At 38.0% G+C, this 26,734-nt stretch overlaps 3 protein-coding genes and 1 long non-coding RNA gene across 5 annotated transcripts; 1 reads left to right on the top strand and 3 right to left on the bottom strand.

The window, feature by feature from the left end:
* Nucleotides 1-72: 72 nt before the first annotated feature.
* On the bottom strand, nucleotides 73-5,601 carry rps15a (ribosomal protein S15a). The gene is made up of 5 exons (XM_005797220.2): nucleotides 5,574-5,601; nucleotides 4,672-4,809; nucleotides 4,482-4,561; nucleotides 4,199-4,284; nucleotides 73-206 (listed from the first exon to the last, which is right to left on the bottom strand). Exons 2-5 carry the CDS (start codon nucleotides 4,802-4,804, stop codon nucleotides 113-115), a joined length of 393 nt encoding a protein of 130 aa, XP_005797277.1. The 5' UTR covers nucleotides 4,805-4,809; nucleotides 5,574-5,601; the 3' UTR covers nucleotides 73-112.
* A 666-nt stretch (nucleotides 5,602-6,267) lies between these two features.
* Nucleotides 6,268-12,840, bottom strand: LOC102226987 (carboxylesterase notum2-like). Its single transcript, XM_023333381.1, has 12 exons — nucleotides 12,605-12,840; nucleotides 12,182-12,491; nucleotides 12,039-12,091; nucleotides 11,504-11,599; nucleotides 11,348-11,408; nucleotides 10,607-10,719; nucleotides 10,406-10,508; nucleotides 9,874-10,062; nucleotides 9,639-9,739; nucleotides 8,034-8,181; nucleotides 7,888-7,935; nucleotides 6,268-7,504 (listed from the first exon to the last, which is right to left on the bottom strand). The coding sequence occupies exons 2-12, from the start codon at nucleotides 12,487-12,489 to the stop codon at nucleotides 7,201-7,203; spliced, it is 1,524 nt and encodes a 507-aa protein (XP_023189149.1). The 5' UTR covers nucleotides 12,490-12,491; nucleotides 12,605-12,840; the 3' UTR covers nucleotides 6,268-7,200.
* Nucleotides 12,841-21,148: 8,308 nt separating this feature from the next.
* Nucleotides 21,149-23,955, bottom strand: coq7 (coenzyme Q7, hydroxylase). The gene is made up of 6 exons (XM_005797221.3): nucleotides 23,783-23,955; nucleotides 23,335-23,513; nucleotides 22,601-22,715; nucleotides 22,306-22,445; nucleotides 21,773-21,841; nucleotides 21,149-21,585 (listed from the first exon to the last, which is right to left on the bottom strand). The coding sequence occupies exons 1-6, from the start codon at nucleotides 23,865-23,867 to the stop codon at nucleotides 21,508-21,510; spliced, it is 666 nt and encodes a 221-aa protein (XP_005797278.2). The 5' UTR covers nucleotides 23,868-23,955; the 3' UTR covers nucleotides 21,149-21,507.
* Nucleotides 23,463-25,916, top strand: LOC111608523. Of its 2 annotated transcripts, XR_002752720.1 has the most exons (4): nucleotides 23,495-23,531; nucleotides 23,664-23,733; nucleotides 24,389-24,471; nucleotides 24,952-25,916. It is a non-coding gene; the product is annotated as an uncharacterized LOC111608523 (long non-coding RNA). The 2 variants fall into 2 exon arrangements; XR_002752721.1 differs by lacking the exon at nucleotides 23,664-23,733 and having other exon boundaries at nucleotides 23,463-23,531.
* Nucleotides 25,917-26,734: the final 818 nt, after the last annotated feature.

Raw genomic sequence — 26,734 nt, 5'->3', positions numbered from 1 at the left:
TACCAAGTGTAGAACAGCGCTAGTGCACATCGGCACTTTTAAATAGTTGAAATAAGGCACAAAAAAACGAGCAGCTTTCTCCTGGCTGTTTTTATTTGCAGTTCTTTACATTTTAGAAAAAGAATCCAAGGATTTTGCCTCCTGTGTGTTTCCGTCTGGCCTCTTCGTGGTCCATGATGCCAGCTGAGGTGGTCAGCACAATGTATCTGTAGACAACAAGGCAGGAGTTCAGAAACACTCCAAGTAACATAGTGAGCTGCATTGCTCAATTTATTTCACCATGAAAACAAGGTGATAAATTTATATACATTTAACATATGACTTAACATGAATCATCAATCTAGGTCAAAAAATGAACAGTGGAGCTAGTTTAATGTGGTATATATTAACACATTGTTTCTACACATTTCTCATTGACAAAAACTTCTGATTTTTCCACATCTCTATTTCAGCTTCGTCTCAAAACACTGAACTCCTGAAGTAAAGAGCAGTGTCTTCTGCATTTCTCAGATTGAGAAACCACTTAGGAACTTTGGTACTTGGATAAATTTCTCTTTTAAAAATATAAATGAATTATATATTTTTAACTAGACCCAGTTTATGAAGCAAGTTCAACCTAAATTCAAAGTTATTCACAAACATAGTGAATTTGATTTCTGAATCCGTAAGCCAAGAACCAAAGTATAGATGAGTGAAATAAAACCTTCACACAGAAGATCCTTCAAGAATACATAGGAATAAAAGTCATTCCATAAAGAACCCTCAGTAAAAAGAAAACTGTGACATGTTCATGTACTAAAGATTAGTTAACTTTTAAGCAACCCTTCAACACCTTAGACACACTAATCTTTCGTTGAACTCAGCATGATTTTTGATAAAAATTTCTACAAATTTATAAAATAGTAATATTTTCCCAAGGAAATAATGAAGTTATATTAAATTGATTCATTCCTCGGCAAACACACGAGGTCTGATTGAAAAACACCAAATTCAGAAAACAACTACAAGAAGAAAAGTCAAACTCCAGATCCCAAATAGAAAGACTGTGCCAGGCTTTAGGGCAGACAGCAACGCCTACAAAATCCAAGTAGTTTAAACCACTGAACAGCAAGAGTTTGTCTATACAAGTCTAAAAGGGAGTGGTGTAAAGCAGAGAACAGCATCACAATATTGGTGAAGAAAATATAAATCCCTGTTAAAATTTGTGAGGATACTTTATTTTAATTGCCATGAATTCAAACTCTACATATTGATAAATAATACATGGATGGACTCCAACCACCTTACTGCCAACACCTCATGTATACTTTTAGCAGCTGAGGGAGTAATACTGGCAGAGAGAAGCAGAGGCATTGTGTTATCGTAAAGAAGAAAAGTTCAGATAAATGTTTGTTAATAACCAAATACACCACAATTTCTAAACATTACTTATTTTTCCCTAAACTTTGTGAAGTAATGCAGTAAAGATTGTATAGTTCATAGCATCAAATCTAGACAGATGAAAAAGTGCACATCTCATGGAAAACTCCATTTAAAGTTTCATGCCACTTAAAACGTGTACAAATTTTGCTTTTTAACATTTCAAAATACTAAAGTCAAAGATAATTTTTACTAATTAAAACAATTGCTTGCAGTAGGAAAGGATTGCGATTTCTTGCGACTCAACCATTATGTGCTTTTGTACTCTTTGCTCAATCAGAGCCACTGGAGAAAAACTCACATTATTCAGAACCAAGTACATTTAGAGGTCAAATTACACCTCTAAACCATGATTCAAATTTCCTGCTGGTCTTCTTCATCTGAAGCTGGTTGAGATTTTCTGGTCTTGAACTGAAGCTGAGACTAAAGTTTAACAGAAACCACCTGATGTTTCACAGATAATCCAGGAAAGTGACGCTGATATGTAAAATTAAATCAGCGTGTTGCATCGCGCAAGTAATAACTTACATAAACAGCATCTACTATAAAGTGATTAATGCTCTACATGCAAGTAGAATAGATTTCTCCTGTTAATCACATGATCAAATTACCAAGGTTTTATTAAACTAGCCTGCTAACAGGATTGTAAAAGGATGAAAAGATAAACAGCATCAACCTGGTTCTGATGTTACAGCTGACTTCAGTTGGTTGGATTCTGATTTGAATAATTGATAAACAGAAGATGAAATATGCAATCTAAAACAGTGCGTCTATCGCTTTAGAGAGATCCAACGGCAGATGAAGATATGTTTTAATAACGCCCTAAAGATTTTAGTCGGTCCATGTTTCCCAACAAGTCAAAATGTGAGAAAGCACAAGTTTAACTGTCAATTCTCTACTTTAAGACAATATTTGATTCATCTGAAGACTCACTGAGGAGTGAAAATAGTCCAAATCACACAATATGACGTTTTACTGTATTTTCCGCACTATAAGGCGCACCTAAAACCCTTCAATTTTCTCAAAAGACAACAGTGCGCCTTATAATCCAGTGCGCCTTATATATGGACCAATATTGAGCCACAACAGGTCTCGCAACTACGGTAAGCAGCCGCCGACTTCATTTCCCCCCGTAGAAGCGCGCGGTGTATGCTGGGATATACGACGGCGCGAAGCATCCTGCTTCATTTCCATTTGTGTGTTTGTGTAAAGACCCCAAAATGGCTCCTATTAAGAGACACGCTTACGACGCAAAGTTTTAAACTCAAGGCGATCAGTCACGCAGTAGAACACGGGAATAGAGCAGCAGCGAAAAAATTTAACATGAACGAATCAATGGTGCGGAAGTGGAGGAAGCAACAGCTGTTCATTCATTTTGGGAATGAACAGTTTTCAGAACGCTGGTTTGTAATCTATTAATAAAGTTTGACTGACCTATCTGACTATTTTGTTGACATTCCCTTTAGCGCAGCTCCATGTAATGGATGCATAATGTAACCCAGCCTCTACTGCAGCGTCTATTCTATGCGCCTTATAATGCGGTTCGCCTTATATATGAAAAAAGTTTTAAAGTAGGCCATTCATTGAAGGTGCGCCTTATAATGTGGTGCGCCTTATAGTGCGGAAAATACGGTAAATGGAAAAATAATGGATTTAATGTCAACTGTTTCAAACTTGGAATTTTCTCTTTGTAATTCGTTGATAATGAAATTGCTCGGTTGACAATTAAGAAGCCCCACAATTAAGATGGAAACCCAAATGCATCTTAGAAGACTAAAAACATTTGTTGATTCTTTTCCAGCAAAATAAGTAAACAATTGCTGACGGATTCAAAGAGACGAAACGTTATTAAGCCACCAAAGACTATTTATCAGGCTGAAAATGTGGCATCATTAAAATTTGTACATCTGTAATGGGTTCCTTTTAGATCCACTTTTAGCAAATAAATTTGAGAACATTATCAAGGAATAAAGCAAATGACCTAGGATGACTTGTATGTCCAGGTTTTAGATATCCAAATTAGTTTTTATTGTACAAATGCATTAAACCATGACATTTATATTGCAGATTTTGCTTAGTTTGCTAGCTGAGGAAAAAGAAAGGACTTGGCAGAGTTAAGTTCAGTTCAGTGAGGCAATAAAATGATAAAACTGATAATTAGACTCAAAACCACTCAAGATTAGAAAAACCACAATAGCAATTGTTTAGTGTAATGAAAATATCAGTTTCTCCGTGTTAGCATTTTATTGAATTCCTCATTCCGCTAATGTGTCATTACAATATTTTAAACCTCCGTTAGGTTTAAATTATCTGTGAGCATTTACTGTGTTTAGACTCCAACTGGCTTAATATATCAACATGTAATGCACAAGTGTATTGTTTATCTTGGTCAAATAATTTCTGCTGATGTCTTTACATGTATGCTTTGAACAATGTGAGCCCTTAAAAACCAAAAAACTAAAACTCCAACTGCTTGTTTGTGCACACCACCGTGGCTATATGATATAAGCATCACATTCCATCAGAGTTGAGCCCTTCTTTGATTTCTAACAGATTCAATGGGACATAACCAATAAAAACTGGGACAGTAAAGGTCAAGTCAGCCGTTGGAAAAAAAAAAAAGACAAACTCAAAGACAAAACACAGCAGGGTGTGCCCATCTTGGCACAAACTTTTAGAAGTGACCAAAACTCATTCATCAAATCAAAAAGTCTGATTTTAGAGGCACGCTTTCCCTTCAGGTCCAGTGAAAGTCTGAAGAGGATAAAGTGATTCTCACCCAAACTGTCTTGAAGGCAGCAGGTTGTTCTGCCACTTCTCCAGATCCTTGAGCTGAAGATCAAAACGTGGACTAATCACACCACACTGAAAGAAAAATACATCACTGAATTACACGCCACAATAAACAGAAACCGCAAGGAAGCACAGGATTTAACTTCATTGTCTTATTTTAACACAGACTACAGCAGTGCATTGATTCAGAAATTTGACAATCTATTACAGAAATTTCCTTAATTTTTTTTTTTAAACAATTTCATTCTGCAGGGTAGGACTACACTTACCTTGTTCAGCCTGCCTGTGAGATTCACAACGATTTTCCCGGCTCTGTGGTCGTCAATGATCTCAAACTCACCAATGTAACCTGAAGGTTTCAGTGGGAAATGATCAGCTGTAACGCTCTGCGCCACATATGGAGGCTTCACCATTCAAACTCCTCTGTCATACACACGCACGTAACTGTTTGTCACTCACCGTGCTTCATCATGACGGTTAGAAAGCGCACAATAACCTTGGAGCAGGGCCGAATGAGGACCTGGCGTTTCCCACGCTTCTCAGCATTGTTGATGCTTTTCAGAGCATCTGCGAGAACGTTCATGCGCACCATGATGCCTGCAGACACAAGAAACAGACTTATTAAAGTTGTGGGAAGCCCTATCTCAAAAGTCCTCAGAAATGTTCTTATATTTACATTTAAAAAAAAATTCTCATGGGACATCAATCATTTAACTCACCAATGCAATAGACAAAATACAAACTATTTTCTTTTATCAGAATGACCTGTACATCTGAAGAGAACAAGCTTAGCAGCAGTAGCTCATCATGTAGCATCAGTGAAAGACTTCTAAGACTTACCAGCTACTTAGACATATTATCCTGATATAAGTCGGTCAAAAGACTCACAATAATTATGTATTTTAAGCAAGCAAGGTCCGTGTAAACCGCAGCTTCCCAGCAAAGCATGGTCCACTTTGAGTACTCAGCGATGCTAGCTACCGTAGCTTCCTCCACTAACGGGTAAAAACATTCCCGACACGCAACGTTGATAAATCTGCCAATAGCATATGAAGTGTGTGATAAACAAATATTTATGGCGACAACTAAAGTTTTCACTGTTCTAAACAAGGAGCCCCATCGCTAGTAAGGACATTAATGGCTATCCGGGCGGCTTGAACACACCGAGTCCCAGGGCCGAACAGAGGAGGAATTATAACAGGACAAATATCCACCAATAGCTTTATTAACTTGATCGATAATCTTCTCAGATCATTTTTATGTGCTTAGACTTTGAAAAGGGAAGGTTCAGTGAATATCTATCGCACAGATGGCTAAGATTCTTTAAAGATTGTAACTGAGTGCATAAAAAGACATCTTACCGGTTCTGCAATATGGCGGAAAGAGGAAGTAGAAAGAAACGGCGGTGCATTATGGGAAAATAATCCAAGACATTTTTTTTCTAAAGACGCGACGACCCAAAGATACCACGAAATTACTAAATTTTCTTGAGTTACAAGTCAGACACTGAGAGTATTGTGCATTTTAATTAATATCTGAAATATGATCAACTGCATTTGTTAATTTCAGGTAGATATTTTTCCAAGACACCGCCCTCTAGAGGATAAGAGGACTAAGGAGAATATTGCCTATCCAACGGAAGCGAAACGAAACGAAAATAGTAATACTACCAAAACATTTTAAATAAGATTGTGTGGTAAATCCAAACTAAAAACATGCTACGTGTTATATGTTATATATAAACACGTAGCATATATACATATATATATATATATATGTGTGTGTGTGTGTGTGTGTGTGTGTGCGTGTGCGTGTGCGTGTGTGTGTGTGTGCATGTGTGTGTGTAAGCTTACATTAATTTCATTTTAAATCTTCCATTATGTGGCCCTTAGATTACTTCAGCCCATTCTTACCCTTGAACACAATAAATTAAGTAAAAGTTGGATTTCTTTTCTGTTCAGTTATTACATCATGCATTTTCCTTTTCCTGATGCTATAATTAAGTCATGAAGATGCTAAACAAAACAGAGCATATAGCCTATTTACATAGCGAAGATTCAAATTTTATTTTTTATTTCAACATGTACATCAGTTGACTTTACTAAAGCAGTGACATGGAAATAAACCATCTGTCCATAAATGAAATAAAAAAAGAGAAATATCATAGAATATGTTTGACAGCAATTATTGACAGGAAGGTAGTAGATAGTAATTTGCATGACAGCAAAATGAATCATAACAACTGAGCGGTGAATCACCACAGCGTCAACATGTTAAAAATTGTGCTTAGTTCACAGATTAGAATAAACTGAATGATTAACTATAGAAGAGCAGTGACTTCAAAGAAAACACATCATTAACTCATAACACTTTTATTTTGGCATGCATAGAACACATAAACATAAAAGTATATATAAATAAGTTAGTATCACATCAGTTGCTAAAAATAATCAACCAAAGCCAATCAAAAATCAGCAGACTCCTTGTGCACAAAATTTTGTGGTGTTTTCTATTTGTGTGTGTGTGTATGTGTGAACAGTTTGCTGGATTACATTATTAGATTTATTTGTATTTTTGATCTGATGAAAGTGTATATAATCTGTGCCTCAGACATTGATGTGAACTTTGGTGTGTTAAAACTCTACTAACAGGCTCGTACTATGATGCTGGATGTTAGAGGGCTTAGGATGAAAGTGTGTTTTAGGTTATATCCAGACATCTGGAAAAGGTCAAACCACTGTGACCTGGATTGCTGAAATACTTTGATGCTAAGCTCTTCCCTCTTGTGACCAGTAGAGGGCCCAGTAAACAACACAAACCCAGATGCTGCAACATACCAACCAGCCGAGTCAAAGATGTGGAGCATTATGGAATGCTAAACAGGACAGCATATCGTAACCAGATTTGTAAAAGCATTTCTACGGTTACATTAAATTTCAAACACTTTTCTGTTTCATTAAATTTGTCTTCCTCTCTGTTTTTTTCCACTTAGCCACCGTTATTGGCCATGCTGACCAGAGAATCTCCTTCTCCCTCGGGATCCAGGCCAAGCCTCTGTGGGTCAAGGCCCATGGCGACCAGCATCTGGAGCAAAGTAAGCTCCTGCTGGGTGGCCTGGTCCACCAAAGCTGGACAGGTGGGGTTACACTGAGGCCACTGGCAGGTGTCCACCAGGTGGAAAGGGCAGCCTTTAGATGGGGTTCTGTTGTTGCGAATTGCCTCCAGACTTCTGTCCCAGCAGTGGAGAGCCCGTGGCAAAGATGTGCCTTTAACCTGGAAACTCATCCAGTTGCTGCAGGATAGGATGTAGAAGTTATGAATTATTAACAAAGAAACAGGCAAAATCTGAGAGAAACGTGGGAAATTCAATTGAAACAAGTGAAACTGCTGTCATGGTCTGGTTACAGGCTTTTTATCTAGCTTTGATTGATCCACTTTGCATTGCTCTAACCACAACGTTCCAAACATTTTATTGAAATTTTGTTGAGCGACACGACTTGTTCATGTTCAGTTGTGCAATAAAATAATTGTTATACAGTATCCCAAAGTTTTTGGAAAATATTTAATGAGCCTTTAACATGGGAAGACGGCAATCAACAACAGAGAGACTATATGAGTTTAAATGAGAACAGAGCTAAATTAACAGCACAATTGAATTTAAATGTCAATTCTTACCTTTTGGTGATGACTGTGTGTGAGAGGCAAGATGGAGCAAATACAGCCCTGTACCAAAAGAAATTGTAACTAATATTCAGTAATTATTTACTTTAGCACCAACTGGTCTAAAGTTGTATACAAAAGAGTGTTGTTGCCAAACCTACGTCACATCTGTCAGGGAGTTTTTGATTTCTAAGCCCAGATTCTGGATGTACTGCCACTGTTCCTCAGACAGACTCTGACCGCCCATGTAGATGTTTTCCACTCTCAGCTGCTCCTCATCAAACAGCCACTGCACAATGAAGAGTGGAGCTGTAGAAAGAATAAATACTTTAAAGACAATACAACCAATACATCGTAACTGCAGAGGAAGCGTGAATTTTTGGTATTTCTATATTTTCTTTTGGAAAAGGAGTGTTTTAATTCTTGCTTAAAATGACGTGTTTAAAATGAAGGTTACACAATATCTCAAGACATGTCTGCAGTTTATTCAGGCTGGGAGACAGAAAGGGAGAGAGATTTAGCAGATAATAGGAAGACTGAACAGGGCACAGTAAAGTTGCTATTATTTTATAATTTTCAATCAATCAAGTTTAAATCGAGTTTATTTGAATAGCAGATTTCAGCAACAACGCAGTGCTTTACATTATTAAAAAAAAAAAAAGTCATAAAAACATCATACTGTCACATACAATTTTGAGCTTTGAATCTCTGTCACATGAAACATGATGAATTTGGAAGACCTTACTTTTTAACCTGGAGTTAAGACAGGAACCTAGAAAATACCCACAGTTCATAGTTACTAGTGCTAACCAGGCAAACAGCCGGTTACCAGCTGTTTAACAATAAGCTAGTGAGAGGTGGCACTTTGATGCTAGAATTTCAATTAATTAATTACAGAAGTTTTAACGTGTTAAATGTTTTATAGGAAGTAATTGCTTCTTTTTTAAATATATACAGAAGTCAAGAGGCAGAACTTGTCTGTTTCTAGCACGCCTCCAAATCTGACACACAAAGCTATATCTGCAATCGCAAACAAAGCGATGGATGATAAAACCAATTCTCTTGGCCCATTAGGGGGTTAATTTTTGCTTCAAAAGTAGCAAATCTGATAGGATTTCTGTCTTTTCTAAAAGAAATTATGACCCACCCATACATTTATATTTATGACACAATGACTTTAAAGCACTGTATTCTTGAGGTGACTCAGAATTATATAGTTGTGTGTCATCAGTAAATTGCGAAGGATGTTTTAGTAGTTTTTCATCTCAGCATTGTCAAGCACATCAACACTGAATTAAAGTGACCCTAGGGTGGAGCTTTGGGGAATCCCACATGTGATCTTTGTTTACTCAGATTTATAATTGCCAAATGACACAAACTAGTCCAGGTATGTCAATGAGAGCTGAACCAGTTTACCACAGTGCCGGACAATCACACTTTTCCAGTTTATCAATCAGTATGTCATGTTTGGCTGAGATCCAACAACAGAGCTTATGATGCAATGCTGTTAAGATATATGCCATTTGAACCTTTTATCAATGTGGTCTCAGTGCTGTGGTTTGAATAACAATCTACCTGGAGATATTCCTTGCCTACCAAAAATGGCTAACTTTGTTGATCAACATGTCTTCACACCAACAATTAAGTGAAGGCATAACAGTCCAATTCCCTTCTGAGCATGAGTGTCCATCCACAATTTATTTATGAACAGTTTCTGTCAGGTTTGTGGCATGCTGTACCAACATTATGAGGAACACAGCACTTACAGGTCAAAGTGGAGTATAGTCTATGACCAAAGAAGCACTGCCATTCCTCCCCTCTTTTGTAGAGCTGCTGACACCTTTCTGGAACAACCCCATTCCACATCCTGTGGAAACAAGACATTCTTTGAAATAACATAAATAACAATTTCAAGAGAAATAAGGAGGATTTCTGTGTTAATTTTAGGGATTGCATCTGTCTTTATAGTCTATTGAGTGTCAGAAGTGTTCCAGGATCTACCTGAGTCCTATCTTGATAGCATCTTCAGGTGTGCAGGAAACAGTCGCTGGGCAGTTGGGGGACCGCTGTTGCTTACTCTCCAGAAACCATCCAGAATCCACCAGGCCGCGCACCTGAGCCTCGGTACCTAGCTGCTCCAGTTGGCTGGCAACCCTCTCAATGTTGAGCAAAACACCTGTCGCGCCAGCACTGCAAAGGGACCCAGGGAAATTACTTCATAACCTGGCCTTGAGATTCATAATCACTTTCAGCAGCTTCCCATTTAGATGGTGGGTCTCATTTTAGGATGTGGAGGTGATGTCCCTGCAACCATCCCGCTAACCAGAGAGGAATGTTCACCATTACAAGGCAAGGCCCTTTAATAAACATTGTGTCACTGATCACAGATGACTATAAACATCTTTATTACTGACAAGAGGATGCACCCAAAATAGGACTTCTCGTGTTTAGAGTTTGGAATGGAGGACATCCAGGCGACTTGGTTCCAAAAGCTGCAGGCATCATGAGAACACAAGCGATAAAACAGACTCACCTGGTGCCAGCCAGCATGACAACCTTGGCCTGCTTGATTCCTTTGGGAATGAGGTCTTTGATGACCTCCCGGATGATAAGGGATCCCATGAAAGAATACTCAGCTGCAAGGAAATGTCAGTGTTAATGACAAGGGGCAAACATGGAAAATAACAAAAGTAGTTTGTCCTTTAAAAAAAGGTACATTTATCAAGAGACTCACTTGCATTTGTGTTTCTGTCTTTCACTTTATCTTTTCCTTGTCTTGTTCTTGGAGCGGGGGTTGGAGCAGGTCCTGCGCCACTCCATACGTCGCTGGAACAGTATGGGATGAATCTGCCCAATGTGACACATTTACATTTGTTACATTACAAATGAAGGATTTAATTTCACACCATAAGGAATATTGCCAGTCTTAAATGTTTGACTTTGTACATTAAAAAAAAGAGTTTTAATTCAGAATAAAATCAAAAGTAAGCACAAGAGTTATGTCAAAACAACCGGATGAAATCGGCTTTCTACTAAATATTAAACTAATTTAAGGAAGCATAATCAAGGCTATTTTCCTTGTGCCATTCCACTTCCTTAACCAAATTTATGGACTAATTTTGTATGTGGATAAGTTGGTGTACATATTATATCTTTTTATTTGTTTAGAAATATACTCAATATTTATTTTATCCACTGCACATAAAAACTATAATGTATTTTTTTTGTCAGTGGGGGTGCAAAGAAAACTATTATCAAACTCCCCCACATTTTACAGAGTAACAATGTTTCTTTAAACAACTAGAATTATAGTCACTGACTACAAACTAAGTTGCCTGAATTGCTGCTTGTAGTTTTTTTCTCCTATCAGCCACACTTCACTAAAATTTGGCAATTTGCAAGCGCAATTTAGGAAAAAAAAATCACAGTCCAAGGTTTCACTTATGCAAAATGAGATATTGGTCCAGGTACTTACACAAGATTTGCATTATGCCAGTGGGGGTTTTCCTCTGCTTGGGACGATAATATTCCAGTCCCTGTAAAAATATCCAATCGCTAAATTAACCTCTGGCCTGACAAAAACAACAAAACATGTGTAGGACCCATGCCAAAGTATGGATAGATGGCCAACCTCTTTTAGTTTGGGGCCACCCCGATGAGCTCATTAGGCGGGGGATATTTTGGTACCTGGAATCACAGGTCTCTTTGCTGTAGCAGCACCAGCCACCTAAAAATAAAACAGACTAATATTAGCGACTCCGATGTGAGACACCCTGCTTAGCCCATCAGGCCTCCGAGGAACATAAAAACACCTTCAATCGGGTCAAATTTATTTTGTTATAAATATTTTTCCACTCATGTGAAACTATAGCATCACTCTAAAGTTGGCAAGCACGCTCAGTAATTTCTTCTGATTAGACATCCCCACAAGTAAAAGACCATGGTGTGGAAATATCTTGCTCATAAACAAGACTTTCCAGTCAGTTTACACAATTTCCATTGTTTTCCTCCACCCTTGGTCAATCAAAAAAGTAGAAACAACCAAAAAAGGAGAAAAGCAGACGATGACATAACAAGATGACATCCCTGTCAAAATTCCAAAGGGGGCATCATGCCAAAAGCATCTGACCTCAGGGGACCAATTTAACCAGTTTGTAAATACTCACCTTCCAGAAATAACAGCCATCTGCGGCTTCCTCTGAACTCTTTTAGGTAGAACCTGCACAAACACGGAAAGGTACAAGATGAAGACAAAACAGTAATGAATGGACCTGTGCAGTAAACCTGTTAGAAATCCAAATCATCTCACCCAGCTGCTGATCCATCATTGCATGTCACCTGGGAGCTCCTTAGGAACTGCAGCCTCATCTCGTCTGTCTGTTGTCCAGTTGTACGACTTCCTGCAGTGCTGTCCTGTCTCGAGTCAGCTGATCTCCCGGCGCTTCTGCTGCTCCCTTGAGAAGCATCAGCTGACGGGGTGGACTGGCCAGTGTCACCTGCTTGGGCCCCACCACCACCTCTCTTGGCGGATTTCCCACTCACTTTAGCATTACGGCTGCTCTGAGCAAAGATTCCCCCGAGCAGAAGGAAGAAGGTCACATGGCCAAGTATCTTCATGTCTGACAACATCAAGAAAAGAGGCATGCAAAGCAAAAAGATTAACCCAACACTTGTACATGCACATGGAAATCTTGTTCCATCTCTTCACTGTCAAAGGTGTAAATTAATTTACCTTTCAGAGTTTACCAGCCTAGAAGGTTGCTGCAGAGGTTCCTTGTGATGGCCGGTGCTGCTGCTGCTGCAGAGGAAGAAGTCAGAAGTTCAGCGATCTCTAACCAGGATTGAGATGAAAATGCTGGTCATGAGAAGTGATGGAGTCCTAGCCAAGTATTGATGAGTCCTGCAAATCAGTGATGAGCTTTATAGAGGCACCACCTGAACCACATCACCTCCCACTTTCTCCTGAAGCCTGAGATAAACCGCTGATGACACAGCCCAAGGGGGGAGGTACTGGACAGTCAGCGGCCAGGAGAATAGATAACAAACATTTCTCTTCAACATATTTCAAGCTTTTGCACACGCCCACCACCGAGCACTTTACCAGCTGACCATTACTTAGAAATGAGCCCTCGTTGCCATCTTCCTCCTCTTTCCAAATCTCTAGTGGGTCAAAATAAATGCATGCCCTCTTTGCACAGCATTTGACCTGGAGGTCACCGGAGTACACACCTCAAACTGTTATACCATAAAGTTTTTTCTCCGAAAATGAAATCTGTTTCTTTGACATCACATATTATGACACATATTATATAATATTAAACATAAACATATTGTTTCTCTAGTTTGCAACAGTGTGCAAAACCCCCCAAAAAACAACAACTTATGGTGGCAAAAATCTAAATGAACTTATCAAACAGCAAAACTATCATTTCACTGCCAAAAAGAATAGAATAGATCAATGCAACTACAGATGCACTGAAATGTCAGCTGATTATAAGCTTGACTAACATTGACTTATCACCCAAAGGTGGAAACTTTAAAATTTGAATTTGTTCAAACCAGTGAACGTACCATAGCTGATAGATTTAGCTATGGTAAATCTGACAGTCTTCATTTTCACTGAATGAAAAACACTTAAACATAACTACTGCTTGTGCCAGTGGGGTAATTAGAAGAGAACATAGCAGATTTGGCAGACATTTAAAAACTCTTAGGGTTAAAGGAAAGATCAATGAAAAATACATTCAGGGAGCAAGCTTTTAGAAATGCTAATGGTGATGATTGCTCATTTGAGTTAACAAACACATTTTAAAATTATCAATCATTTTGTCTTTGTTGCAAAATAGTAATAAAACCATATTTTAAAGCAACTGCTCCTATGACACTATCCCATTATGTTAACGCTACTCCTGAAAGAATAATAATAGATGATGACTGCTAATTACAGGAACTATTAAAGAAAATATTTAAAATACTATTCATAGACTCTCTAATATTATTGTACTAAATGCAAAATTGGAATCGCCTGTTCTGCCTTGAATTTAAATCAATGAAAATGCAAGAATATTAGTAAAGAAAAAGAAATGATTTAAGTAGCATTTTCAAATTGAAAGGTCATGAAACAGACGAGTTAACGTTAATTATTTTGTGTGCCTTTTGCTTTGAATAATAAACTGGAATAACAAACTGAACCTAATGTGCAATGATTAAAACTCTGAATCTGTATGAATGAATTATTGCAGGATTGATTATATATTTATGTATGTTAATTTTTTTGTGTTGTTGTTTTTTTTTTTGTAAAGTGCCTTAAAACAGCAATCTGTTTTTAACTGGTGCTATATAAACCAAATCCAAATTGCATCACAAGCTCCATTAGGGGAATATTCAACACTAGTTGTGTGTTTTTACACACAACTCACATATAACTCGAACTATTTGACAGATTACAGCTAAAAGAAAGATATCTCTTCACCACAGAAAACATTTGCGAATGTCCAAAACCTCTGATTGGAAAGCGTAAATTGAACCTAAAAGAGTCTAATTTAATAATTTCTAACCTACAAAGTAAAAGATTTTGTGCAGTACAGATGATCTTTCTTTACCTGCAGCTTCTTGCCTGTCCAGGTCTGTGTCTGCGGATTCCCGGGATGGCTGGTTAGTTTTGTTGGGTTCTGGTGATGAAAGTGACGGAGTATTTGAAAGTGATCTGCAACCGTACCCTCTTTCAGAAGGCCTTAGGGTGACGTACCAACGATGGCTGAAGGATCACAAGCCGCAGGGCTCTAAAATTCTCATCAATGAAATGCACACCATCCCAAAGTGTCAATCACGGAAAATAATGATCGCTCGGAAGGCCAAAGGCTACAGGGCGGTGCTACAGGCGCTGCATGGGACCTTGAAAAAAGTCCGGAGACTGCGGTGTGCGCATGTGTCTACATATGTGAAGATGAATAAACCACAGAATCCAAGATAGAATTGATCCAATCGATGAAAGCACAAATGAGTCTGCATTTGATTTTTGGTATCGGAAAGGATGGGGGCTCTGCAGTCACATAAGAGATAATAAAAAAAGGCAGATTTTTGTCTTACATTTGAGCAGATTAAAACGCTGTCCCATTTTTAAGCAACTTGTGGTATTTCATCTACTTTCAACTATAGCCAAAGAGAAACAAAGCTGCTACAAAAAAATGATAGTGAGAGTCTATACACCCACGCACAGTGCAAATGTAGCCAAGGCCTATAGCAAATTTGATCTACTGAGCTGAACAATCCTTCATTCCTTCAGTTGTCCCGAAGCCTGCACACCACCATCTGTCTTCCCAGAAATCAACGCAACAATCTGTTTAGCAGATACCTGAAACAGCTGAAAAATGAAAGCACTTGCTGTAAATCTATCATCGTTTCACCAGAATGTCGATAGAGAGAGGAGGCATTAGTAGGCTTTTTGTTTTTCTTCAAAATTGGAAAGGACAGAATGATATCATTTTTTTCGAACCAGGATTCTGATCAATAGATTAAAGTGAACTTATGTTCTCCAATGATCCATCTTGTCAAACACTCTCCCACTTAGGTTGAACAACAGAATATACCAATAAAATACACAACAAAACAGAACTGATACACTTTGGAAGTGAGTTCCATACTACTGATAAACTTTTTAAAATAAATTACCAGGGGCTCATAAGACATGCTGAACTTCACCCTGATGGGGCAGCAGTGTGACCCCCTTCACAACATTGGAGGCATTCTTTCTCCCCTTGTGTTGTTATTTTTCACAGCCAGCCTCCAAGGTCAGGACACCTAAAGCCCGGGTGGTCCCGGTACTTTGTCTGTTCAGCATGTGTGTCATCGCCGGCCTCAGGAGCCTAGGGCTCGGCCATGAGCTGGAATATTTCTCGGCTGATAACTTCAAAGAACAACGAGCCAGGGACTGCAGTCATGTGCTGGATTCTTATGACCGCACTGCAGCAGAGTAAGGTCATGACCCAACAAGCTGTAGGTTCAAAATCCAAGAGTGCTTCAATCAAAAGATTTATCTTTTAGCACACCAAGAACACCACGTTAAAACATTGAAACTTCACCCCCCGGCATTAAAACCGCTGAAACAACGATACCTCACCTTGCTGCTTGTTGCCTCATTCGTGACTTTAACAATCAGAGAATCTCCCTGAATCGGCATTGTCACCAGCAGCGGAGTGCGCAACGTAGCAAACAGGATTGTGATTAATGGGAGTTAAGGGTGGCATCTTTACAAGCCACACGAAAAGAAGCCACAGGCGAGAGAAATGGGACCTGGGTTGAATAACACCGCCAGAGCTCAACACTGAATCAACGAGCATGACAGACAGCCTTAGCAGCATCGGCGTGAGGTGCTGGGCCGCAGCAGGAGGCGAGCAGGTGGTGCAGACGAAACCATCCATGAAACCAGGTGTTTAGGGGCCTTCTGCAAACGGCCAATGCATCACAGTGATGAATGGAGGAGGGGTCGACAGCAGGGATATGAGGTGTTGGATTCAGTGATGCCTAGAGGGGGGGGATGGATGGCGATAAGAGTTTTAGGGTTCACCTCGTTCTGCTGATCCCCTCACCGCTAACCATGCATTTTGTCCATCTTAATAGCATGCCACACACACCTCCAGCCAGGGAAAATATGTTCAGCATGGAGTTTAGGTGTCACACCTGTAATCCTGCATACTTGTGAGATAACCATAACCAGCTTGAACAACATACAGTTGAAGCCAGAAGTTCACATACACTGAACAAAAAGAAACATACTCCTTTTCTTTCCTCAGTGTTTGAAGTTAAATCAGGCCACATTCATCTTGTTTTAGGTCAGTTAGAATTACCAAAATGAATAATGATGGAAAGAATATGTCAGAGATTTATTTATTAATGACTGAAATGTCAGAAGCTTTCATATGTATTCTGATTGTATGGTTGCATTGCTTTTGCAATAGACTATAAATTTGGTCGAGTGTTTTGTGTTTCCTACAAGCACATGCTTCACTTTGAGATGGCCACCTTATTGTCCATAAGTCACTTTGTAACCACTGTCTGTATGCTGTGATAACAACAACTTATGGTTTTCTTGCCACAATTCCTTAGAAGTCAGATTTGGAGAGCGCAAAACTCCATAAGTTTGAGCTCTACCAGAGTTACCACGGGGTCACACTGCTGCCCCTCTGATTAATACGGCCCTGGTCTCAGTAGTTAGTTTAGATAAAGAGCCTTGGTAGGCTTGTAGTTGAAACTGATGAACTGAGCAGTGAACAGTGAAATGTTTAAATCGTGGAATATAGTTATATAAACTAACCCTGCTTTATCCCAGACAGCCTGATCACTGACCCATCTTTGTCCTCATGATGGTCTTTGTTTATTAATATTATACGACATTTTGATTAAATTCAGTATATTGGATTTTTCAGGAAAATTAACAAAGGAGGGTAAATGCAAATGGACAAAAACATTTTTCTGATTTTAATTTGCTACAAATGTGTAAATGTTAAACAAACTGAAAACAATTCAAGTGATTAAAAAACATAGTAATGCAGCTTTTGAATCTTTGTAAAACAAACGGTCCTTTATTCCTACAAACGTTTGAACTGTAATCTTGACCAGGCTGGAGAGGCGTTCATTCTCAACCTTCAATTATGCCCTCTTGTGCTAGTGAGCGTGTTTTTCAATGTCTTTCGGTCTCATGTCATGGCATTAGCTTGGCCTCGGAGTTATGCTGAACAAACCAACAGGCCTGTCATTGCACTGATAGATATTACTGAAGAGGGTCACACAACGCTTAAGTCTGGCACTCATCATGAGCGTTACCATCTGATTGACAACCTGAAACAAAAAAACTCAGCAACAACTGGGTCTTACATGATACTGGGAGAATCACTCAAACTTAATTTAGTCATTTTGGTAGACAAGATGAAGAATAATTCATAAAAGTTTTTGTTTTTGATTTTTTTTTTCTTGCACTAAACTGGTCAATTGGTTGGTGCAAAATTAATTGCATCTTGTTTTGTAAACAGATTTTCTGTAATATTGTTAAATATATTCATACTTGGGATTCATCGAAGCTGTACATAAGTATTTGGGTTTTATTTAACACATACATACTGTATATACACACCACACATATACTTGTTATATAATTTGTGAAAGGTGTATCTTTTTGCCTACATTTCAATCTAAGTCCACTATTTTCCTTTGTGCATAGCCTGTTACAAAAACTAATGTAACTTTTATGCTTGTTGTTGGACAGCAGTTGCCAGACATATGTAAGCTATAATTACATTGTTTGTTCTTTTCGTTATATGACGTAGGTGTAGAAAACATTGTGCATAAATGTGTCCCACTAGCATTCAGACAACAAATACGTTGTACACTGATCAACCTTCCTAGAAGACTGACCTTGGTTTGTGTTGTTTTTGTCTTTCTTCAAAGCAGTTGGTAGATGTCACTGCATGACAGACCGTAAATCAGAGATTCCAGCTGAAATGATGTCAGCCCTTTACATCATGTGTTGTCACCTCACACTATGAAGACATGTGGACATGTGGTCGCTCTCATAACTACATTCACTCCTCAGACTCACAAGAGATTTTTCCAAGGGTTAACTAGTCACATAAACAGATGAAGAGTGTACGTCTTACAGCATAAACAAATCAGTAAGTTACGAATCAGTCCTCTAAGCTGATTGCGCCTCTCTAGTGACATGGAGGTGATAAGGAAGAGCAATATTAATTTAATTATAGAATATGGCTATATTAATTATTCTCCATTCTATTTAAAAACAAGTGTAGGATGTTTTTTAGTGTGCCTTGTGTTATGTCACAATCACAAACAGCAAGAAGTGTAAAATTTTGTTTATTTTATTATTTACGATTCCCATTGTTTCATCGTCTTCCCCTTATTTAACACTACAAAAAAATTTAGCATTTAATTGTTGCTGGAAATTGTCAAATTTCAGAATACTCTTAGTTGCTTCAACTATTCAAATAGTTATTTAAAAGGAGAAATTGAGCAGTTTTTTACTTTATGTTACAGTTCTCTAGGTTAGTTATATATCATACATTTAATATGGTAAAACTACATGCGCATCAACTGAAACCCCAAGTGTAAACTGTAAATGGACTGCACTTAATGAAGGAAGCTGGAAGGAAATATACAGTATTCCAGTTGTCATTGCCACCCCCATTTCATATCAATTCAATTATAAAACACCAAAGAAATCATGATGAAAATTGTCATTTTACCATTAAATGTTTTGCTAGGACATTAAAGCTCACCTTTAGCCGCTAAATTCCCGTCTGACTTTTTAGATGCTACCCATTACTCACTATGAACTTCTGCAAAGCCGAAAGACTGACAGACTGCAGGTATAAAAGCCAAAAAGTATTACAGCCTGTATCCGAAAGCTTTAATGACGTATGGAGATTTGTATTGTCCGTGCTATTCAAAATTTACAACAGCAATTATTCACGGATAGCGAGACAGTCACAGTTTGGTAAAAGTTTTATTGCTCCCTACATACTTGTTGCTGCCAGTTTCTGAGTCAGTAATTCAGCAGATTCCTCTGGAAGCGATTCTGAGAAACCGTGCACATGAACTCCTGACATTTACAGGAGCAGGAATGATTTCTCTGATTGTCTTAAAATGTGCCTATGCAGGCATTACCAGACACTTGGACTATGTGGTGGACATTGTTCATTTATTTGTGGCATTAAAAGATTTTGGTTAATAATATCAGCACTTTAACGGAGCCATCACTCTGGTCTTTATGCAGTGGTGACTTCGTCACCCAGAATGCAGCTAGGAATGGAGCTGTACATGTGTTGCTTTATTTAAACAGTTACACCTCGCTGTAAACCTGTCAGCGCTATTAATCTGGGGCAGAGATGATGCGAAACGATCCACCTTTGAATTTCACGGCTCCCCATTGTCTTGTGTCGCTCATGTACGGCGACTGACCTCAGCTGATCATGTAACTGCAAAAACATTCATACGTCTTAAACTTTTGCACATCGTCACCTTACAATCACATACTTTAAATCTATTTTTTGGGGGGAATTTGTGTGATAGACCAAAAGAAAGTAGTCCTTGACTGAGAAGTGGAAGGAAAGAGAAAGTTTTTTGCAAAAGAAATCCAAAAAGGTTGGTATGCATTTGTATTCGGTCCCATCTCCCAATGCTGGTTAATCCATCAAAATGCTATGCATTGCGTAGTAAAAAGATAGCAAGTGAATGCACCATTTCCATGGTTGAACACGGTGGAGAAAGCATCATGATGCTTCTCTTCAGCAGGGCAGAGATGACGGGAAGATGGCTTATCAAATCTGATAAGCCTTGAGCAAAACCTTTAAGAGGATTTGGGGATGGAGTGGAAGTTCACTTTCCAGGATAATGATCCTAAACCTACAGATAGGTTCAAAATCAAAATCAAAGGTTTGGTCAAACGCAAAACCTTTGATTAGTTATAAATTGTTTCTATAATTTTCTTCCACTTATAAAAAATAATTTGTGAAATTTCAGATTAATTTCATGAATTGAAAATTATGCCAGTTCAATAAAAAGTTAATTTAAGTGTGTCAACATAACTTACTAAAAAGTTTTAAAACGGCAACTTGATTACTTTAAAAAAAATTATGACTACAAGCGTAGCAGCAATATTAATACACAGTATAAATAACGCCGAAAATGGAGGTCTTGACCCAATAAGGGACTCATTATGTTGTAAGGTATAGTCACAGTTGAGGGAATGCTCTACCTAGTTGAATTTGCTTATTGACACATGTCAACAAGGTTGTATCGTGAACACAACCTGAGCAAATTGAGGAAAGTGGATGATTACTTTCTGTAAGCAAGATCTGGTTGAGAGCTGACGGCATTTCATCTTTTTCTGTAAAGTGACAAAGTGTGAGAAAGTTTAAGGCTATGGATATTTTACATATCGCCCAATGTATTTTTTTCATTAGTTGAGGTATGTCAGACTTTGAAGTAAAGAGCATTTATTTTATGAACAAATTGCTCTGGCCATTCTCTGCATTTACACAGTGCTTTGTGCTCAGTGGCCTAATATACCCTGAAAAGCTGTGTGCGGGTGCTTAGCGGCTTGAGATGAATGACAAGTTGATTCGTGAACTACTACATGTGAAAGATGAGCATATGTTGAAGAGTATAGCACAAGCATCAACATCTCGTGTGCATTTAAGTTTTTCACATTTTTGACCAAGACAAACAGAAAATGGTATAACAAGTTAAAAATACTGAGGACAAATATTTTATGGACTTATTTATTAAAGAGAGTTGGCCAACTTTGCCACCAACAACATGAATTTTTTTTTAGCTTTCCTGATAATGCAAAACTAAAACCAAACATTTGAGAAAATAATATTGACGCATTTAAGCAGCCGTACATACAAATTGAAGCATAATCAATGCATCGCAATGACGCAGTCACAACTGAGCTATTTATGTCTTTTTTTTTAAAAAGTATGTATACCAAATGTCACATCTGATAAAGGTACAACAATGTGTTGCGTCACAAGGTCCTTCATTCATTGATGACAACGTCAAACAAACATTTCCAAAAGAGAGAACGAAAAAAAAGGAATTCTGTTGTGTTTAAGCTAAAATTCAGACACGTTGAGAAACGTATATCGCAGCTTTGCAGCCCAGTTGGATTGCGTTTTTTAGCAGCCAGTATCCAGGTAGCTGAAAAAAAAATCACAAGAAACACATTTTACTTTTTTAATACTACACAGCTTGTACTTCTATTAGACATGTTTATTTAAACATGAGTTTAAATGGATTGAAGACTCAATTATCTAAGATATTTTTTATTGAGAAAATGTTCAGTAGGTGACCTGTTATTTCATATGGATAACAGAAATGCACTTACTGATTCGGCATCGTGCTCCAAACCTGTATCATGATGGTCCATTTCATCGTCTCTAAATTCCTTTATCACCTATTGGAAGGAACCACAAATTAACACCTTTTACATCACTTCTTGGTACATACTGCTAACAATAAATTTTATTATTTGTTGATACAAAATGTGTCCCAAACATGTTTTATTGATGATCTTAAACAAACCAGCCTTGGAGAATAATGTTATTCAATCAGGCAGGAAATACAAGAGTTTGCGGTATCATTAATAGGAATGAGTTCAGGTTAATTAATCCAGTCAACTATAGATATTGCTTAAAGTAAAATACATAGCATGAGGCACGGAAAATGGCGCTTCTGAACAACTTCAAACATTTGCAGACTTTACTCTCAATCTCGATTTAGATAAAACAAGTAAGAATAAAATATTGCCAATAAGTGTCATCATTGAGTTTGGCTTCAGTCATTTTGTTGGGGGCTTGCTCGAATACTTTTTGCTTAAAGTTAAACACAAAGTACAAACATCTGAAGTGTGGCCCTCACTTGTAACAGTTCAGTGTATCTCTCTGGGTCACTCTCCATCAGCGCTCTAATCTGGCTGTTGTAGTGCTCAGAGATGCTCTCCTCCACCGCCACCGTGCACGCCATGGCCCCCTCTTTACCCAGCAGAGCAGTGGATGCCCCTGGAGGATGTGCAAAACAAGAGCGACACATACAAATTAAACAGTAATCTTGTCTTTTTACCAGCTATGTCAAGAGAGTTTTGTGTTTTTAAGTTTCTATTGTCCTTTTTTTTCCTACGTTATACAGACACTGTATATTTATATGCTGCCCCAACCTAAAACAAACCCAGACAGGTTCCAGAGTGGCAGAAGAGCCGTGGGTCGAACTCTGTTCTCAGCAAGGATTTCGTTGAATTTTGATAGGTGCTTCTTTTCTTGATCCCACATTTGCTTCAAAAACAAACAAAAAGAGTTAAAAATACTACTCATACCATTCAGCTTGATCTGACAACATAATTTAACTGAAAATAAGTAAAAATTTTGATTCCTTTTTAAAAAAAATCTACTAAAGTATTTAAGTACATATCAAATAATAAAAAAAAAATGTTACTGACAAATGAAAAATTATAAACCCGAGTCTTTTTTTTTGTCTTACTGTGAACATTTTCTCACTGTTATTAATGGTTTAAATGCAATATTCTCAAATATCGAACAACATATTGACAGAGAAATAAAAACAGTTGCTAGGGATATAAACCGATGATGGTGTCGCTCTTTGAGCATTAAACTTTTTTTAAAAAATTATTACTTGGGGGCATAACCTTTCATAGGTTTCAATATAAATTGAGAAACATACATGGCCACAGAATGGAACCTTTTAAAACTCTCCAACTGTCAATTTTTGACAAGCATGTACGACCTCTGCACTATTTAAAATATATTTTAATGTTCTTTATCATGAGACCTTTTGTAGTGAACCTGCTTTTAGACATAACGGGGTTTTGACACCCCACTAATGGCCAAACCGCCGTTATGAGTCAGAACCCAGGCTCTTCTATGGCATGTTCACCTGGATGAGTGGTCCAGTTCTCGACCGGCCCAACACTGCCATCTGCCCGGCATAGATGCGATTAGCACCGTATTCACCCGCGTGATCCACGCGCAGCATCCGGTGCATCATCTCCTTTTCCTCGCCGTCGCGCGGCGCAGGAACAACACCGTAGGCACGAGCGCTGTTCTGGAGGCAGCCTACGTAAACATTATAACGTAAGCATGAGTAACTTGAGGAAATCCTTCAAAGATGGTGTCCATCTCTAACTGCAGGGGAAAAAAAGTGGTAGATTTAATACTGAATAAAAATATTTCAGTAATATCAAACAGATACATTTTGTTTTTAAGCACGTTCACAATGTGACTTCAAAGAAAATGTAATGATGCCAAGCTTACGGTTACGTCATGGCTATCTTAGGTAAGTGTTTTTAGCATTTTAGCTTCTCGCTGATGACCCAGCAGCTCACCTGTGCATTTTAAACTCTGTCGGATCATCGCTGATCTGACAGACTGAGGCCAGTCGCAGAAAGCCGTGTGCGCTGCTCTGTGCATCACAGTTAGCGAAGGATTTAACTGCTACCGTAGAAAAACACATGCAAGAGGACATTGAGCGTCAGCTGTTAAACCAAACGCACACTTATGACGTAGGCGCGCTTTACGACAGCGCCCGGTTATGGCAGGCTGTGCTACCATTTAATTAAAGAAACGTTGGTTAACAACTCATACAAGATTAAATTACCTTTTAAAACGGGATTTACTGAAGTGTCTTCCTCAGACAGGTATTAAAATACCCTCAGACATTTCTGGAGTAAAGTAAGCTATTTTTTCAAGTACAGTCCAAAAGAAGACTCAAATTATATATGGCCATGATGCAAGTCTAAATACAGATTAAGGCCTATTCGCCTCACGGTGTGTGATGAAACATGTTATTATTATTATTATTATTATTATTATTATTAGTAGTAGTAGTAGTAGTAGTAGTATTCAAAATTGACAAGTTATTGTACAATTTATTAGACAATAAGTTGTGAAATAAATTGACAACTTTATTCACTTTTTCAACATCTGAAAAGGTGAAGGAAGTAAAGAAGGAAGGACTACTGTGAGGAGTGACGGCTCATAGATGACCCAGTAACCTTTCAGCAGGACAATAGTTGTAAGTATACAGCCAAGATATCAAAATAGTGTCTCCAGGAGTTCCTTAAATGTCTGTGAGTGGTCAAGCAGGGTCCCAAACCTCTGATTGATCAGACTGAATCTGATTAAACATCTCTACCAAGATCTGAACATGACTGTGCACTGATGTTTCCTATTCAAATTGATGGAGTTTTAGTGACTTTCGAAAGAGACAGGCACCCCAAGCTTGTTGCATCATATGTAAGAAGACATGTGGCTTTAATTGCCGTCTATGGCATTGAGTTAAGGCTGTGAATACTTATGCATGTATGATTTCTTTGTTGTTGTTTTTTTACACATACCTCCAAAACAAAATGACATTATAGAGTGTTTTGTGTATTGAGAGGAAAAATAGAATTTATTTTTGAAACAAGGTTATAAATGCAAAATGTGAACGAACTGACGCCAGCTTCATTTCTGTTTTCTGTATCCACTGTGCTTCCTGAAAACATCCACACAGGATCATGAGCTGCTGAGGTGAACAGGTTCAACACCTTGGATAATTTACTTGTCTGTCACAACACAAACAAATCCACGCTCTCTCCAGCTAATTCAGTGCTCTCAGTTTACTTGGCCTACATATATTTGGCCTGTGGGCCATAAATAAACATTTAAAGGTGAAAATTACATTTTGGTTGCTCTCTCTTTGTTTTTCTGTGCTAAACAAATTTCGACTGTTTTCTTTGTTTAGACATGTTGTGTAAGAGGCAATTAGGCAAAGAAAATAAGGGCTTTTATGGAGCAATTTGTGTTATTTTTGAAGCTCTACAGATGGCAGTGCAGCACAGTTAAAATAGGCAGAGCGACGTTTCAGCTCATGTACACCAGCTGGTCCCAGTTTGAAGGATTTCAGTTGTAGTCAACACATTTTTACTGGAAAAAAAGCTTCATTTAGCATTTTAGCTTAAATTGAAAAGCAAAGAAAACAATATGTACCTAGAATTATAGCCACGATCTCTTATAATCCTGCTGTCCTGAGTTGCATTAGTAAATATTAGTCTGATTCCTGCTTTTGATGTCTAACAATAATAATAACAATAATAATAATGATAATCATAATAATAATGAAACCAACAAATTACGCAACACCTAAAACAGACTGAGTGCAGAAAAGTGTGAAGAGGTTGACTGCCTGCAGCAATATGGTGGTCAAAAGTAAACAACGCCAGGGTCGTAAATGGCAGGGTGTGTTGGTTCTGTCTGTATGTGTGTTTGTGGTGAGACACCGGATATGTGTTTCCTTATCTGTCTGTCTGACTCTGGGTTGCTACATACGTGTGGCCTCGTATCGGTGGGTTATCCAGGGCCTTCAGTGTGAGTGTATGTTGGTTTTACTGCAATAAAAAACATTTCAAATAACTTTCACAATCGTCTTTGGTGATCTTCTCTGCTTCTAATTTAAAGCAACTAATTGCTGGTGTTTGGAAAGTCGTACCACAGAAGCAGCGTTTCCTCTTGGTTCTGTATTTTCACATTGGATTTGGTTGTTACTGAAAATAAACGCACTTCCGATTTTATGGGATGATGAAAACAAGTGCTGAAATTTATGAAGCTTTTTTTTTTTACATGTTGCATAGATATTTAATCTTGAAATAATTAACAGAGACATTAATTCAGTAAAATCTGATTTTTGGAGTGAAATTACACAGAATATCTCAAGGTCAGAAAAAAGATAGTAATATATGGAACTGAGAGGCAACAGTAAAAAAAAAACAGACTTAGAGAAAACAATATTTCACAAATCTACTACAATTTTTTTCAGTCATAGTGCTAGTAAATTACCACCGAAGCAAAACTACTCTTCTCCAATAGTTTCACATTTTGTCATGTATCAAACTGAAACTGCAGTGTAATTTATTTAGATTTCCTGTAGCACACCGAAACAACGTTCTAGTTCATAATTATAGCTCGAAGGAAAATTATACACAGTTTTCTAGATTTTTCAACAAAAACATCTGAGATGATTAATATGTAATTGTATTCAACTCTCTTTACTTACTCCTACATGAAATCATGTTAACTTAATTAGTCATATGAATTAGTTTTCATCAGTGGCGCTGGTTTTCATCATGTGTTAGACTGGCCAGGCTAAAGTCAGGACATGGATCCAATTGAGAATCTGTAGTAAGACTTGGGATTGATGTTAAGAGATGCGCTCCATCCAGTCTTAGCTTCAGCTACTCTGGAAGGAGCTCTGCTCAAATGTTTTAGTTGTAAAATGTGCAAAACTGGTGGAGATAATC

This window comes from Xiphophorus maculatus, chromosome 5 (genome assembly GCF_002775205.1).
Source record: "Xiphophorus maculatus strain JP 163 A chromosome 5, X_maculatus-5.0-male, whole genome shotgun sequence".
NCBI classification, from domain to species: domain Eukaryota; kingdom Metazoa; phylum Chordata; class Actinopteri; order Cyprinodontiformes; family Poeciliidae; genus Xiphophorus; species Xiphophorus maculatus.
The sequence above is the reverse complement of the archived record's forward strand: the minus strand, read 5'-3'. Positions and strand labels throughout refer to the sequence as shown.